We start from the raw sequence: 18,824 nt of genomic DNA on the forward strand, positions 1-18,824 counted from the left end.
AGAGAGACGATATGGAGTATTGATCTTGTCATTTTACAGTATTCACCCTGTTAATTTTACAGTATTCATCTTGTGATGTTACAATATTCATCTTGTAGAAATCTGGAGGAAATAGATGATAGAAAGACGATATAGAGTATTGATCTTGTCATTTTATAGTATTCGCCCCGTTAATTTTACAGTATTCATCTTGTGATTTTACAGTATTTATCTTGTGAAAATATGAAGGAAAGAAATGATAGAAATGCGATATGAAGTATTGATCTTGTTATTTTACAGTATTCAACCGGTTAATTTTATAGTATTCATTTTGTTATTTTACAGTATTCATCTTGTGAACAGTTACTAATGTTTAACAATATGGTTGTGAATAGTTGGTGTATTGATGTTTTATAGTTTACATCTGTTAGTTTTATAATTTACATTTGAGAATTTTAGAGTATTTAGGTTGTACAGTTTACATATGTATGTTTTATAATATGTGTAGTGTTAATTTACATGATATAGATGCATATATAAATATTAATAATTGAAGAAAAAAATTGTGAACTTTTTTTTTAAAATAATTAAAATAAATTTTAATTTCGAAAAAAAAATTGATTCAAAAAAAATTGATTCAAAAAAAAATAATTTTGATGCAAAAAAATTAATTTTGTATAATTTCCATGGTTAATTTGAAAAAAACTGCAAGTTTGAGAAGTGGTTCAGTTTTAAAATGTTCTAGAAGGTTTTAAAACTGTAATTACTGTAAGTTAGAGAAGTACACCAAGTGGTCCCGCAGCAAGTACAATTAGTTTAGTAAGTTGTGCAAATTGCAACTACACAAAGTGATCCCGCTGGATGTTATAATTTTAAAGTGCGTTTTGTATATGATTCATTATATGAGATTACAGTATAGAATTGAAATTTTACAAGATTCGCGCAAGTCAAATGACAGTTTTTTTGTGGATAAATTGTGGACAACTAGTTGTGAACAATTAGAAGTGACCTTTAATTAAAACAACAAATATGGCTCGCTTAAACTTTTCCGGCACATCCTTCCACCCTTAAATTAATTAAAGAATAAAAAAAAAACATAATTCTAAATTTTTGCGAAATTAACTCAGGTGGAATCTTAATGGGAGTCGAAAAGAGCTTGGTGTCGCCTTCCACCAAAAATTGTCTATCTCATCTGAGAAGTACGGATTTTACAATATTTAGACCGATTTATTCATGATTAAGGACAAAATTAAATGCCGGAGTTGCTTAAACCAACTTCTAAGTTCATTTTTTTTTTTAAATTTAATGTATAATCTTAATTATTTTTAATAAAGTTATATAATTTGCTACAATTAATAAAACATTTATTTTAATTAGTACAGTAAATATGACTTGCCCTAAATATACCTTTTTTAATATTTTTTTTTTTTTTATCAAATTTAGCTTCATCATAATTAATATATTATATTTTATCAAATTTAGCTTGATCATAATATATTTCTGACTCGGTCCGTTTATGACATCCTAAATTTACTGTCTAAAAAATAAAATAAAATAAAATAAATATAACCTTAAGCCCTTATAAATTCAACAAATTTATAAGAAATTTTAACGGTGAAGTCTAACATGGATTGGAGCAATCTCCCACCGGAGATTCTCCGCCTCATATGCAAAAAGCTTCCAGACATCTATGAATTTGTCGTCTTTCATGCCGTTTGCAAGACTTGGCGTTCTTGCGAATGCGACCCTCCTCTCCAGCTCCCTTGGATTCTAGAGGATCGAAGATACTCCGATAACCCGAACTTACGCTTCTACTCATTATCCTCAGGTAAAATTCTTACCATCACTTGCGTCAAATCACGCAACAAGTGTTTCTTAGGATCATCATACCACTACCTAGTTTCCTACCATCGTACAGAAATTGGGTTCTTATGGTCTCTTTTGAACCCTCTAACGAGCGATGAGATCCATCTGCCTCAATTAAAGAAAAATATCATGTATTGTGTTGAATGGATTAGACCCGATCCTGCTGGAACTAACGATGCTCCGAATCCATGCAGCCGCACAATGATTTTGTGTTGGTTTGAGGATCAGGAAACTGCCCAGTTTAGATCACAAGGAATGAATGGTAATGGCAGGTTGTGTTATAATGGAGAGTTTTTCTTCGTCGATAGATTAACGGGGGTAACAAAGGTGACAAATATCGCAACAAAAAAGCTGGTCTATGAGTTGCCACCGATTGATCCCGCTCACTATTATGGGTATTGGATGGTTGAGTCAGAGGGAGATATACTTTTGCTACGTAAGATGTGCGATCCTGATCATCATTTATACTTCGATATATATCGGCTTGATCTTGGAAGTGACAGAGGAAGTGCTTCATGGGTCGAAGTTGCCGATATCGGTGAGCAAGTGCTGTTCTTGGATGAGCATCGAGGATCGTCCTTCTGTGCTAGAGAATATAAAGGACTTGGAGAGAATTGCATTTACTACTTGAAAGGTGATTTCCTCTATAAATATGACATAAAGGATAGTACTGCAGAGAGTCTGTATTGCCCTTTTGTTGGCAGAAATAAAACTTGGTTTACTCCTAGTCTGTACTAGTTGTACTAGTGCTAGCTGTTAATAGAGGAATATATTACAGTTGACTAAGTCAATGAAATGCACAAATGGATTAGACTACGATTTGACCGAGTCAAATATATGTAATAAAAGATTAGAATTTTTAACCACTTTCAGTTAGTTTGTTATTTGAGGTTGTACAAAGTCTATAAATAGACTTGAGAAAATGTAACTTAGATACAATACAATAAGCACTATTACAAATCGGTTTTCGTTACTCTGTATTTTAGAGCTGTCCAGTCTAGCAAGTACCATTTGCAATCGCAATTTTACAATTGCATGTTGATTATTATGCTTTTATTTGATAATTAATTAATGCTATTAAGTGCTTAAATTCATTGCCGGCTATAGGTGGTTCTGGTTTGCTTGTTTGTATGGAAACTATATACATATGGTTTGATTTGTTTTAATGGAAACTATATCCATTTGTTTTAATGGAAACTATAAATAGCAAGTACCATTTACCCTCATTACACTTTCTCTCTCTTCGGACTCAATTAATTAGTAACGCACACAGAGACTGTTTCTCTTCGTTCAATTAAAGAAAGTAACATAGACTCTCTCCTCCAAATCTGACATCCACAAGAATGGAAACGAATCAAATTGTACAATTTATAGGAAAAGAACTTGGAATGAAATCAAATTTCTGAATATGGCTGCTTTTATTGTATTATTACGATTCTGAAGAGGATCTCAAGAAATCAAATAAGCAAGGAAGCAACTTTGAAATTAGTTAGTACGGTGGATCTCAGCTAGCGAGAAACAACAAAAAGAAGTTGTTCATTCTTTTTGTTGAATTTAACTTGTAGATGAAAAAGCGATCACTCTTGGAAGGTAGAGGTTTGCTTATACCCGAACGGGTAGTACCCGTTTTGCCCGGCCCGTACCCGTTACCCGAGGTACCCGTGCCCGGGTATAAGCGGGTAAACGGGTTTGAGACAGACCGGACAGAGCATTTAAAAAAAAAACCCGTTGTACCCGTACCCGAAACCCGCCTACCCGTACCCGTTGTACCCGCACCCGTGTACCCGCACCCCTTTACCCGTTGTACCCGCCTACTTTACCCGTTGTACCCGTACCCGTTTCCTGTTAAAAAATTGAATTTCAAATTTTTTTAAATTTTGCCGCCGGTTCACATCCCTCAGGTTACCTGACTGAGTACAATTGAAATGGACGGTCCAGGATCTGTCTTTTAACTTGGCAAAAATCTCAAAGCATAAATAATACTGGCCCCCTTTAATAATACTCAGGTTACCTGACTGAGTACAATTGAAATGGATGGTCCAGGATCTGTCCTTTAACTTGGCACGAATCTCAAAGCATAAATAATACAGAAAAAAAAAAAGAAAAAAAAAACCCGGACCCTACCCGAGATACCCGTTACCCCTACCCGAGACGGGCACGGGTATGAAACGGGTAGGGTAGATGTTTTGAAAAAAAAAACCCGCCTACCCGTACCCGTTCTACCCGAGTACCCGTCCTACCCGTTACCCGCCCCGGGTTTACCCGAGGTACCCGTACCCTACCCGAGAGCAAATCTCTTTCCAAACAAAAGAACTCTTAAATCAATCTGATGTCATCTTCGAACCTAATACCCGACCTCCTAAAGGCCGTCCACCAAAGTCAAATAATAAGAGAAAGGTTGTAATTTCTACTCGACAAGATTCTTCTGATTTTGAGTTTGTTCAAACTTAGTGCAGTTCGAGCAAAGGACTTGATCGTGCAAATCATGCACATGGAGGTGCAAGTTTATTTGATTTAAATGTCAGTTCGTATATGTGGGAATAAAATAACAAATAAGCAACATGAGCATTAATGTAGTTGAATTGTGTTGGCTTTGATGTTTTATCTAAATAGGTTTTTGTTTTGTTTTGCTGATTATGGATTTTTTTATTACTTGTCTTTAATCTGTAACTGAAGTTGGATAAGGTGCTTGTACTATTGTTGGCTTTAATTTGAATTTATCTAAATAGGCTTCTTCAATATGATGTCGACTTAAATTTGTCATAAAAGTAATTTTCTATCACTACATAAGATCCTGGTATTATTGTTTTAGTCAAGGATGCTTGCATAATTTTGCATGTCTCCATAATTTTGTATTTGATTCTTTACATGCCTGCATAATTTTGCACTGCTTTATATTTTCGACTGTTTGATGTTACATGTCATCGTAATAGAACTTTGTAGAGTATTTGCTATTTAGTAATGTATTATATGTTTAAAGTTATAGTTTGTTTCAGAAAAAAAAAAATGAAAGGTGTGAATTCATATGTTGTGCCGAGTACCAGTTGGAATGATTCTTTTATGTACAACTTGGAATCATTTCTGATTTGATTTTATTTCTTAACTTTATATATATATACAAAGAGGAGGGTTCAAATGCCTCCATGTTTTTGTGCCTCCATCATGCCTCCATCTCTCTCCATTATTTTCAAAATTCAAACAGTCGATCCGAACCGCTCAACCTAACCTCCATATTAAAATATGTTTGGAGATCAAATTTTATATTTTTAGGAATTTTTTTACTATTTTTTTAGATACGTACAAAATCAGTAAATCTGAACCATCTAAAAACAGTATTTTTGTACCTATCTAAAAAATAGTAAAAAAATTCCTAAAAATATAAAATTTGGTCTCCAAACATATTTTAGTATGGAGGTTAGGTTGAGCGGTTCGGATCGACTGTTTGAACTTTGAAAATAATGGAGAGAGATGGAGGCATGATGGAGGCACAAAAACATGGAGTCATTTGAACCCTCCTCATATACAAATTATTAAATATAGAAGTTCTAAAGTTTATTGAAATGGTTCTTTCTCTTTTTTTTTATTTGAAGCTTGTAGGCACTTTAATATATCTTATTAAAAAAAAAAATTATTAATTTTTGCCCTGCTATATAATGAAATTTTGGTTCTAATGCAGTCGGTGTATCCTAAATTTCCTTTTACCATTCCTTCCACCTCTAAAATAAAAGAATGAAAAGAAGAATATATCTAAACCCTTGCAAAATCAACCAATTCACTGGGAATTTTAATGGAGAAACCGAAGAGAAATTGGTGCGACCTTCCATCAGAGATTCTCCATGTCATTCTACAGTATTTAGACAAAGCTATTCATCATTCATAGTTAAGAACAAATTTAAAGAAGTGCTGGCTGCCTGAGTTGGCTAAGCCAAGATATTTTTAATAAAATTATATAATTTGTTTACTCATTAATAAATGATTTGTTTTACTTGAAGCAACAAATTTGGCTCGCTCTAAATTTCTGGCACCTTCCATACACGCTTAAAATAAAACAAAAAATAAACAAAATGCTACACTTTTTTTGAGGAAAAATCACGGTCTTGGCCCAGATATATTTATTTGTATTAATGTTTCAAACAGTTTTTGCAACCGTAATAAAGATACAAGGTAGCTCATTAATTTGTATGAGCTTAAATGAAAACAAAGTAAATAGCAGAAAGAAAACATAAAAATGAAAGTAAATGTTACACTTTTGAGAAATTAATTTACTGGAATCTTATTAATTGAAGAAGCTGAAAAGAGATTGGCGTCACCTTTCACCAGAGATATAATAAATAATAAAGAGACACAGGAAGAGTGGTGAGTGCTAGTGTTTTTCAGTAGCATATATATATAGATGTGAAAAAATTTCGGATCCAAAACTTTTGTTCTATCACTATTCATTACCTTTGTTTTTTGTCAGAAATGACCAACTAAGGTTAAAACTAACCAAGTGAATATATGATTCTAAGTAACTAATTTCTAATACAACTCACATTCAGTTAATGAAAACACTATTTTATTAACAAAATTATCTTCTATATTTTTCTATATTTTTATATTAATTGGAAAAAAACTATATTTTGTCAAATAATGATGATGACAGTATCGGTGCTGGTCTCCTTGTCGGTGACAGTGACAGTGCCGATCTTCTATTAGCGCATGCAGATATATATTCTTATGTTTCTTATTTTGTTCAGAAATTACAGCTAATGCTTTATTTGTTGCTCAATTATCCTGACAATCCTCCTCATCTATTTGAGATACTTTCGATGGCAACCAGCGTATTTCGGATAGAGACCGTGACCCTTCCAAAGGATTACAATTTTCTGTTTAGTAATGGTTTATGGGCTCTAATTAATGTGTAAATTTGAAGAAGATTTCAATAGATTTAAAACCATTCTATTTTCCTTGGAAAAAAGAATAGCAAAACATATCCATGTGCATAATTCCCAATTGATACATCCTCATAGGAACGATTGTATTGGTACTTTTCATGGTCATGTGTATCATGTTAATGATTACCAAATATATTTGCTAGAACCTCTCAATAACATACAAGACGGTGACGGTTTTCTTTGGAGGTCGGCAATACCAAATATCTTAAGGAATGGAAACGTCTTAAACAACCCGATCAACTTGAATGAGCATTTGGATGATACATGAGGCCTTAATTTGGATGATTATCTCACTTGAGCACGCCTCCAATTGAATGGAGTTTTTAATGGAGCACACGGCCTTATGTTTTATCAACATGCTTTATTCTGGATAACTGCTGTTGGGGTTGACTCATTTAATCTTCTCAGCAGAGAGCATTTGCACTACAATTTAAATCCACAATTTCATTTCGTGAATGATCACCATGGCCTCGGGTCTAGGGGTGCAAACGGATCGGATACGGATTGGATAGTGATAAAACCATATCCGTATCTATTTTTTGGATACGGATGCGGATACGGTCGGATAATATCCAACCCGTTTGCACCCCTACTCGGGCCTCAGATTTATCTAGCTGCAAGATAATCACGGATTTTTATAATCTCTTGTTTTGATTTCCTCAAATATCTTGTTAAATTAATATTTGTACTTTTATTCTTGGAAATATCCATAAAATTTCAAAAAAATTAGTCATAATTATCTTTCAATAAAATTGTTTTAGGTATGTAAAATTCATAACTCTTGAATAATATATACAAGTATAGAAATAGATGCACGAAAAATGTGTTTGATCACAAAATTATACCTTCTTATCATTTAACAAGCATGACATTTAACAAGTATGTAAAATTCATACCTCTTGAATAATATATATAAGTATAGAAATAGATGCACGAAAAATGTGTTTGATCACAAAATTATACCTTCTTATCATTTAACAAGCATGACATTGAACTTTTTATGAATAAATAAACTGCAATATGTATGAACTTTCGGTCTAAAAGCTGAAAAAAAAAAAGTGAACCGTTTGATTTTAATCGTCCGCAAATCTGAACACGATCTACCATCAAAAATCACTCCAAATGGACCCACGCTTTACAACCATAATGGACCCAACCCTTTACTATTGGTGCAGCTAATCATGACGATATTAAATAAGAAAAACATCTTTTACAAGATATTAACATTCAAAACGGCTAATAAGAAGGAAGAATTAATATCATGCATATATAGTAATGAACGAATTAATCCAATTAATTCTTGCTTATGTTTTACCATATTGTGCAAACTTCAATAGCTAGTTTTATTATTATTATAAATAAGTCCATATGTTAAAAAAGAGAGCAGATTAAAGTTTACTCTTTTTTTTTTTTAATCTTAATATGATGCTAAGCTTAGAGTGAGTGAGGTCTCCTTCTCGCTCTCCTTTATGTCTTGTTTGGATGGAGAGTAGAGAAAGAAAAGGAAGGTGAAAAAGAAAAGTGAATGGAATGAAATAGAAAGTAATATTAATATATTTAATTTCATTTTTGGATGATTAATTAATAAGAAAAAATAAATTAAATTTTTTTTCCATCTTATATTTTTGTTTGGTTAATTAAAATTTAAAAATGTTAATGAGAAATTCGGTAGCTGTAGTAAGTTTGTGATAAATAAACTTGAATTAGAATTATATCGTAAGATACAGGGTTGTGCATGCATTTATGTCATTTTTTCTAGTAACAAAATTTATTTCCATCCGTTATATCCTAAATTAGAAGAAAAATTGATTCTATTAATTATAATTATGAAGATTAAACTTTTTACCTCCGACATAATTTAGTCAACCAAACACAATTTGAGAGAAAATTTTCTTTTCTTTCCATTCCATCCTTCCTCTACTCTATTAAGTGAGCGAGTCCTCTTTAGATCTCTATTAAGTGAGCGAGTCCCTTAAAATTTGTTGATTCTTCTTAAAACCCAATTATCCTGTATCATTACTATTTTTTTCAATATATTTAAGTTTTCACTACCTTCTATGTATATGTTTGCAATATTTTCCCTATCAACTTTCATACCAAAAAAAAAAAAAAATTGAAGCCGTTTTAATTCTGTAGACGAACCTGAAAGGATCCAAATTTCAAATTTGAGCCGACTTCAAACCCTTATTGAATGGACCACACAGAGAAAAATCATCTATTTGACCCAGCATTGACCTAGAGTGAAAAAAATTGCTCAAAGCTTGCACTTTATGGATACCAATTGTTGATATTATTACAACAAACATTTCTAAGAACAAAGGGAATTGTAATGATAACAACTATCTCAATTCTCAAAGAAAAGATTGGAAAAACAAACCATGCGTTCATGACTTTATTTAACTTAACATGAGCACAAATCAGACTGGTTAACAGTCAAATATATATAACTAAAAGTTACCGAACCCTATAAAGCATAATAATCACATTACTTAATCAATTAATCCCATTAATTATTAATTATTAGAGGAAATCATTAAGACTTCACTAGTACAGACAAGGAGTAAACCAAGTTTTATCTCTGCCTACAAAAGGGCAATACAGACTCTCTGCTATACCATCTTTTATGTCATATTTATAGAGAAAATCATCTTTCAAGTAGTAAATGCAATTCTCTCCAAGCCCTTTGTATTCTATAGCAGAGAAGGACAATCCTCGATACTCATCTAAGAAAAGAACTTGCTCACCGATATCGGCAACTTCAACCTAAGAATCACTTCCTTCGCCACTTCCAAGACAGAGCCAATATATATCGAAGTGTAATTGTTCAAGACCGCACTTCTTGCGTAGCAGAAGGATCTCTCCATCGGACTCAACCATCCAAAACTTCCAATTATGGTGATCGGGATCAATTGGTGGCAACTCGCAAACCAACTTTTGTGTTGTGATATCTGTCACCTTTGTTACACCCGTTAATCTATCGACGAAGAAAAACCCTTTGTTATAGCACAACCTGCCATTACCATTCATTCCTTGTAATCTAAAATGGGAAGTTTCTTGATCCTCAAGTCGACACAAAATCATCGTGTCGCTGTACGGATGCGGAGCACCGTACATAGAGCACATAGAAAAAACTGCAATATGCTTGCCACTTCCAGTGGGATCGGGTCCAATCCATTCAACCCAATATAATTTATTTTCCTCCAATTGAGGCAGATGGATTTCATCACTCGTTAGAGGGTTCAAAAGAGACCATAAGAACCCGACTTTGGTATGACGATAAGCGACTAGGTAGAGGCATGATGGTCCTATGAAACACTTCTTGCGTGATCTGATGCAAGTGATGGTAAGGATTTTACCTGAGGATAGAGAGTAGAAGCGTAAAACCGGGTCATTGGGGTATATTCGATACTCTACGATCCAAGGGAGTTGGAGAGGTGGATTGCATTTGCACGCGTGCCAAGCCTTGCAAACGGCATGAAAGACAACAAAATCATAGATGTCTGGAAGCTTCTTGCAGATGAGATGGAGAATCTCCGGTGGGAGGTGGCACCAATTCCTATTCGGCTTCTCCATTAAAATTCCTTGTGAATTAGTTGAATTTTTAAGGTTTTGCATTCTATTTATTTTTTATTCTTTCTATTTTTAGGGTGAAAGGAAGGTTAAATTGAATTTAGGAAGTTATGAACGGAGCATAATTTTAGTATAATAAAGATAAATACTCAAAATAGGCTAAATTTATTATAATAAAGGTGAATACTCAAAATAGGATAAATTGAATTTGAGTTGTGCATTTAGCTCTCAAAATAAAAATGTCATCATTAAAAAGGACAATTATAAGTCAAGTCATTCTTTTATTTTCTTTTAATAATATTTGGTAGTTTCCTTTTATAATATTGAATACCATTTTTTATTAAATTTCTACTATAATATTGCTTTCTATTTCTCTCAGCATATCTAGCTGCTATATGGTATTTCCATCTCTATCTTGTTTCTTTCCTAATGTTAATTTTCTGTTGAATCGAATTAGGAAACTTGTCAATACCGATATTAGAGATCTCTTGATACTTTTTCTTCTCTTTATGTTTTTTTCGTTATCGGGTTTGAACCCAATTTACGGCCGGCACTCAAATAACATTGTACCAGTGCCTTGTTTAAGACTAGTGCACTGAATTTGAGTTGTAGGGACCTAAATGCAAGAAAAGTATAAATCTGGGTAAAACTTGTTAAATATCAATTGTTTGGTAAAAATCCCCTTGTCAGAGGGGCTAATGTTAACTTTTTGGTTCGGCTAAGAAATGAATGTACAGGAAAAAGGACAATGGAATTTGACATTTGGGCCTTGTGGAGGATATATGAACATTTGAACTTGTGAAATATAACTCAATTTAATTGGACCTTTCGGCTTAGTCTTCAGGCTTGGTACAGGAAATGAGAAATTTAAAAGAAGAATAAAATGAGCTGGCTCATTTGGGCTATGCTGAAACAAAATTGTTGGACTTGGACTTGGACTTGGGATTGTTTGAATTTAAATGATTTGAACTGCGACTTATTTGAACAGATATGGACTACTGGAATGAAATTGGATTAACAAATAAAGAATAAAATGGGTACTTTATTAATTAAACAAATAATTAGAGTTGATTATATATTTGCTCTATTTTATTATGAATGAGCGCTTACTTGATATGATGATGATGATGATGATGATGATGATGATGATAATAATAATGATGATAATAATGAGGAGGAGGAGGAGGAGGAGGAGGTATAAAAATTTAGAATAAAGTGAGAATAACTCAAAACACTGAACAATATTGAATAAACATGAATCTGGGAATTAAATATTGAAACAAGGAAACTGATATATTTTATTAAAAATGTTACAAGGATTGATCAGAATATATGTACTATTTAACATAGGTGTTATTACGAAAAAGACAGATGAGATAAGAGTGTTCATAAAGAACGGTGGTGACCTCGTTTGATTGTCTTACGATATTAGCTAGGTGTGAGATCAGAATATATGTTTTATTAAAATGTTACAAGGATATGTACTATTTTGGGTGTGGCACGATGGTTTCAGATTTGCCAATAAACGTTAATTACTTACAATAATTAATTAAAAGATTAGACGGTTTAATTAAAAGTTGCAATAAAATATAAAATATTTTCTCCATCCATTAGAAACGCTTTTTTTTTTTTTTTTTTTTGCAATTGTCGTTTATTTTCTTTTTTCAGGTCAATTCATGGCATTAGAGAGTTGTTGTCACCAGAACTGAGATATCAACAAGTACATGGGCGTCAAATAATAAAGCATCTCTTATTAAATTGCTGATCTTGTATTTTTTTTTTTTTTTTTTTGCATTTAAAATGCTGAAAGATTAACATTGTGAGGTCCAAATAACTTGTAAATTGTAATGTTGAGTAGAACTAGGGTGCTCTTAAGCTCACCAAAGTTTTGGTGAGCTTAACTCTAAACCTCATCAAATCGATTTCAAATGACGAATTCAAACCGTTGAAACCCGCCTACCTTACGTGTGATGCATATACATGTGAAATTTTTAAACATTCGAATTAATTTAGTATAAAGTCAAGTGGTCAAAAAACGTTCAAAAAATGAATGCACTAAAATTAATTTATTAACCTTCTAATTTTGACCGCTTGACTTTATACTAAATTAATTTGAATGTTTAAAAATTTCACATGTAGATGCATCACACGTAAGGTAGGCGGGTTTCAACGGTTCGGATTCGTCATTTGAAATCAATTTTATGAGTTTTAGAGTTAAGCTCACCAAAACTTTGATGAGCTTAAGAGCACCCTAGTTCTACTCATGTTATCACATCACACTTCCTTGAATGTGAGGCTAACAAGCAAGCCGTAGATATTAATTTTGAGGTAGCAAGGTCAATTTTTCAAATAATCTGTCAATAAATATTATAATGGCTCTTTGATGTGACTTGAAGCAACTTTTTTTTAATTAAATTTGCTTTTCCACTTGTTATGAATAGTAAAATATGGATAATGGCAGTTTATTAAGTTCAGTTGACCATCGATGATCAACAAATTTCATTAAGAAAAATACAAATTTTACAGGAATAAAATTAAAAAATATATATATTTTGTTCCTCACCATCATAGCCCTTGATTTTTCATATATGAAATCTAAAACGTTGATTTGATAAAGGACAAAACAAATTCACAAATAGTTAATGCTGCATATGATGCTATTTTTTGGACAAAAATGGGAATATTATTTTGTATATTTACTAAAAAGAGGAATATTATAGTAAAATATGTATTTAACTCAAAGAAAAATACGATGCCTTTGAATTAAGAAGAACAACAATCTAAAAATATTTTTGCAAAGGCACAATATTTCAAAATAAAATTTGAATTTTTTTTTTTTTTTATAATGCGAGGCAGCTAGCTAGCACAAAGCAAAAATGACAGTTGATTTATAAAATCTTGAATTGATGGGGGCAATTACCTCATCAGTCGGTTGCCTAATTTAAAAACCAAGTTGTTAATTTGACATTCATTTATGTTACAAAAATATCTACCAATCTTTCAAAAAAATATATATATATGTTACAAATTACTTTCTGCAATCATGGTATGGAAACCTTATGCCTCAATTTCTTTATTTTTCATCTCATTATCAGTTATATAAGCATAGATATTTATATTTCAATTGAAAATTACATAATTGTTAAATATAAATATATTACAAAGTAGAGTGAGGCTATACTTTGCATAGTACGGATTGGTCTGTACTGTGGATCAATATTTTTGTTTTCATAGTTCAAACAGTTGGAATTGGACATTCAATGTGGTCTCCAAATGATAAGGTACTTGTATTTTTGAATTTTGTTTACAATTCTTTTTAATAAGGTAGAAAATTGCTACTATTAAATAGTTTGGAATCTTTAGATCACGTGATTTTCTACTTATCTAAAAAAATAATGCTAAACAATGTATACAGATATCAATTCAGATGGACTGTTTGAATATTAATTCACTGTATGTATAGTCTCACTCTACAAATTATGTATATATTTGTAGATTTTTTTTTTCTTAAAGTATTATGTATAATTGGATGCTTATAGATTTAGGGGCTCCATTATCACCACACACGACAATAAATGATGGATACAATACAAAGTCTTGAGCGCAACTAAAGAGCATCTACATCTCTGAAACTATTAGAGTTTTTAATCTAATTATGTGGAAGTTTCTAATTCAGTTTTAGAGATGCGAAAAAGTTTCTTATTTAGAAACTATGCAGTAAAGTTTATTATTAAGAAATTTTTTATAAACTCCATACTGATTAAATTATTGGCTCAAATTATTTCTCTTTTTTAGCTAACGTGACTTAATATAAACTGTAAAATTAATTTTAGGAATGTTAGAGTTAGAAACTTTAGAGACCTTAATTTCTAAAAAATAGTTAACAGTTATTTAAAAACTCAGTTGAGTTGCTGAGATGTAGGTGCTCTTAGATTTTACTTTTTTTTATATATCGATCATTTATTGTCGTATGTGGTGATAAAAGGGGCACCAATTTCTTTAAGCATCAAATTATACAAGTCTTGAGTGCGTTTATCAACCATTCAACCTAGAGTATATATTGTTTTGAAAAGAAAAAATAAGATAGATATTGGTCTATTATGTTTATGGCCTCCCTATGAAATCCTCAAAATATTTCACACGATTAACTTGCTAATATGAGCCACCACATAAAACATCAATAAACTTTCTGTGTTTCTCTCAAAAAAAAAATTTCATATTTATTCAAATGGCAGAAAATCAAACTATTAATTTATAGAAACATTTTTCAATTTGGAAATTGATTTTTGAGTAAAATTTTATTTATAATATTTTTATATATATAGTAAGGTTGCTTTCGGACTTCATTCTGGTAAGAAAAATATATGTATTTGAAGAAAAGAAGTTAAATTTAAAAATAAGACAACTTTTATAAAAAAATATATATATATTATATTCAGCAAAGTTTGAACATAAATAAATATATTTTTTTAAAAGACAAAATTATGCATGATGAAAATAATATGATAAGAAAAAGAACTTCTCCATAAAAACAGAGAAAAAATCGTATTACTTTTAAAATTTCGGTTGCATCTTAGTCTCTTAGATACATCAAACATCTTGTTATATATTTATGGTTCTAATAAAATTTTGGTTTACTTAATTATTCAGATAGGGTGGGATTTTTGTTAGAAGGGCTTTGGACACTTTAAATTCTCGAGACCGTTTAATTATATAGAATTTTAAATCTATTTGCACGAATCTCAACACAGACCAGACGGTATAAGTCCGAAAAACAAAACCCAATTACCAAATAAAATCGTAGCATTTATTGCAGAAACATTAATCAAGGAAGACCCCAACAAGGCAACAACAGTCCCGAAACATTATTCACAGTAATTTTTCTCTCAGGGTTCTCAAAAAAAAAGAAAGAAACACTATATCCAACTAAATTTAGACTGATTCGTTGTTCAACTGAAGCTTCATATCCCTATAATACCTCCTAATAAACTCTTCTACTCTCCTATTAAGCTCCTCGTCGGAAAGCTTCTCGTAATCATGGCTTTCGCTCTTGTTGCAACAGCTCCTTTTCTGATCCTGAGTTATCGACCGACGGAGGGTCTTCTCGGTTGCGACAATACTTCTTTCATTACGCACCTTTGGATCGAGTGATTTCGCTTTCATAACCTTCTTCCTATAATTACTATTGTTCACTAATGCTAGCGCCTTGTTTGCTCGATTTTCATTCATGGAACTTGTACTATTAACTATTAGTTTCTCTTCAACAACTAGAGACTTGTCAATAGTATTTGGTGGCTCCTCCATGATGTACATGCTTTGCGGCTTGCTGTATGTTACAAAATCCTCGTATAATTTGTTTTCGCATGTTTCAGGCAGCGAAGGTGCGAAGAGAGTACCGGCCATGTCAAGGGCGATAAATATAATAATTGAATTGGACATGAGAAACCAAAAGGTGGTGTCTTTGAAGAGTGTGGAAGGAGGAATGTGGAGAAAAGATACATAGAGGATGGGTATTGATATAACCACTACTAAAATTGAGATGTTCTTTGCTTGGATAATTGGTTTATCATTGTTTCCATTTTTTGAGGAGAAGAGGGAGGAGGGTTTTTCCATGTTTGTTGAAGCAAGGATTTGCTTGATTGTTGTTGTTTGTTTGGTGTTTAATTGTTGGCTATTATTGACTAGATAGTATGGAGCTTAATTTATATAGGAGATGAAAAAGTAAGGTGGGACCCACGGGACAGAATCATTGGTTTTGAAAATTTGGAAGTAATTGGAAATCTAGAGACTCGGAGAGAAGTAATAGATTGTATCATTAATTGTGTGGTTGAACTCTATCTATAGCCTAATTATTGTTCTAGAAATATTTTTTTATAGAAAATGGTCTCCCAAGTAATTTCATATTATATTAAGCATCTTCAACCCTAGGGCTGCACAAAAAATTCGTAGTTCGTGATTCGATTCGAGTTTGATTAGAAAAAATTCGTAAAAAATTCGATTCGAAATAGTTTGAAATTAATTTAAACCAAATTCAAACTAGACCTGGTTCGTTCGAAATTCAAAGTAACGTGAAACGTTGATTTCCGCTGATAGCTTATGTTCGTTGATGACTTAAAAGTTAAAACATAAGGTCATCCAGTTCTAAAACCCTAGACGACTTTCACCTCTCGCTTTCGACGACTACGGTCACTCTTCCTTGTCATAAAAAAGTTCGTAAAAGATTCAAAATTGAGTTCGTAAAAAATTCGATTCGAAATTAATTCAAATCAAACTCAAACTGAAGTAAGTTAAATTCAATTCGATTCGTTTGCAGCCCTATTCAACCCACTTGAAAAGTAATTGAAAATGTTGATGGAAAGTAATTCATAGAATTATAATTTAATTAATTGTATGAATAATAACTGCTATATAATTAAAAATTAGATGATGTAAAATTAATAAACACGGTTAAATTAGAATTTATTGAGGGGGAATTGCTAAATTATTTATATTTTTTTTGAGAAAGAAATTATTTATATTTTAAAATTTTACTTTTTAAAATCTAGAGATTAGGAGATATAAGTAATTGTCTACATCTATAATTTGTTTTTTAATTATGAGGTCAAACTATGTAGTCTAATTAGTGTTCTAGGAATATATATCTTAGAAAAAAGATGAATTTCAAAATCATATTGGAGCATCTGTATATCGCTTGCGAAACAATTGTCGATATTAATGAGACAATTACAGTTATAATTGTAAGGAGAAGAAGAAATTGTTAAGTTATTAGTTTTGCTAATTCTTTTTTTCTTCTGACGAAATAAGGCGATTTAGTGTTTGACAGCCGCCTCACCTCAATCCTCCCAACCCTCTCCCTCTCTTCATTTAACTCCACTACTCCTTGTAATCTTCATTTTTTATACAACATCTCTCCTTTCTCTCTCGGTTCTATCTTCTTGAGCGGAGAGGAGAATGAGAGAGGGGGATGAAATCAGAGTCAGAAGTGCAGTATTGTTGGAGCTTGGAATGTATAATTTATATCTCCATAGGAACACGACAATGAGTAGATTCGGTCGTCATCGGAGCGCAGCAGTGGTCGGAGAAGCAGATCCAGTTGTGGAGCGTGATAGCGTTAGGGTGATCAACATCTCGATTGAAGCGCAACAGTGAATAGATTCGATCGTTCTCGGAGCACGGTGGCAGTCGAAGAAGCAGATTTGATCATGGAGCGAGATGATGATTAAAGTATTATAGTGATCAATATCTCAATTGGAGCGCAACAGTAAGTAGATCCGATTGCCGTCGGAGAGTGGCGGCGGTCGAAGAAGTGGATCCGGTCGTGGAGCGAGATGAGGATTAAAATACTATATTATATTTTATGAGAATAAAAGAGTAAATTTTGTAATTATGATCATTTGCCCTTTGTAAATACGTCTTTTGTCAATGTAATTGTTAGCTGGTATTTAAAGTCACTAATTTAAAAATAATAATTTTGCTAATTATTTAATAATCTGTCTAAAAGTATCAACTTTTTAACAAAGGTTTTCAATTGAAATTGTAGGGCTGAAGTTGTAAAATTAATAACATAATTGAAATTAAAATTAATTGTAAGAGATGATATGAAACTTATTGGGAAATAATTATTAAAGTTATTAAGTCTAGAATAATGTTTTTTTTTGCTTTACACCGTGAGATGTTTTCTGGTTCTAGATTTTTTTTTCTTCTTTAATTTCTACTTGTACCGAACTTTAAACAGAATATGATAGAAGTCATAAGATTTTTTTTTTTAATGTAAATAATTGGGAACATGTTAGTTACCGATTTTTTTAAAAATACCCAAAAAAATAAATAAATTATTAATAATAACCAGTTTTTTGAAATTTTTTTAAAAATGCCCAAACCGCCTCAAAATTCGGCGGTCCTGAACTTTTATTCCGAACCGCGGTCAGTCCGATTTTTTTTTTTTTTTTGTTCGAAACCGCCGAATTTATTGGCGGTCCGAGAATTTTTTTTTTTTTTTTTTTGCATTTTTTTACACTTTTTTCATTTTTTTTGCAAATCAAATTTGCAACTCTGGTTAATATAGCAAAACATCTTCAAAAATCGTGAAAATTGACCGACATGCAGTCTTGACATCGTAGAACAGGACTGTGAAGTTTTATAGAAAATCTCTGAACAGGTCGTGAGATATCAGCTCTCAAAAATTGTCCGAACTGCTGAATATTTCATTATGAGCCCAACTTTGCACATCTGCTTAACATAGCAAAACACCTTCAAAATTCGTGAAAATTGACCGACATGCAGTCTTGACATCGTAGAATAGGACTGTGAAGTTTCATACAAAATCTCCAATAATTGCTCGAACTGCTGAATAATTGCTCGTAGAATAGGACAGGTCGTGAGATATCGGCTCTCAATAATTGCTCGAACTGCTGAATATTTCATTCTGATCCCAAATTTCCACATCTGGTTAAAATTTGGGCTCTCAATATCGGC

At 32.1% G+C, this 18,824-nt stretch overlaps 3 protein-coding genes across 3 annotated transcripts; 1 reads left to right on the top strand and 2 right to left on the bottom strand.

The window, feature by feature from the left end:
• Positions 1-1,605: 1,605 nt before the first annotated feature.
• On the top strand, positions 1,606-2,583 carry LOC144572227 (putative F-box protein At2g16290). The gene has a single exon (XM_078321694.1). It carries the CDS (start codon positions 1,606-1,608, stop codon positions 2,581-2,583), a length of 978 nt encoding a protein of 325 aa, XP_078177820.1.
• A 6,959-nt stretch (positions 2,584-9,542) lies between these two features.
• LOC144572228 (uncharacterized) lies at positions 9,543-10,352 on the bottom strand. The gene has a single exon (XM_078321695.1). It carries the CDS (start codon positions 10,350-10,352, stop codon positions 9,543-9,545), a length of 810 nt encoding a protein of 269 aa, XP_078177821.1.
• A 4,790-nt stretch (positions 10,353-15,142) lies between these two features.
• Positions 15,143-16,060, bottom strand: LOC144572480 (cotton fiber protein). The gene has a single exon (XM_078322070.1). The coding sequence runs from the start codon at positions 15,960-15,962 to the stop codon at positions 15,282-15,284; it is 681 nt and encodes a 226-aa protein (XP_078178196.1). The 5' UTR covers positions 15,963-16,060; the 3' UTR covers positions 15,143-15,281.
• Positions 16,061-18,824: the final 2,764 nt, after the last annotated feature.

This window comes from Carex rostrata, chromosome 20 (genome assembly GCF_964058835.1).
Source record: "Carex rostrata chromosome 20, lpCarRost1.2, whole genome shotgun sequence".
Classification (NCBI taxonomy): Eukaryota; Viridiplantae; Streptophyta; class Magnoliopsida; order Poales; family Cyperaceae; genus Carex; species Carex rostrata.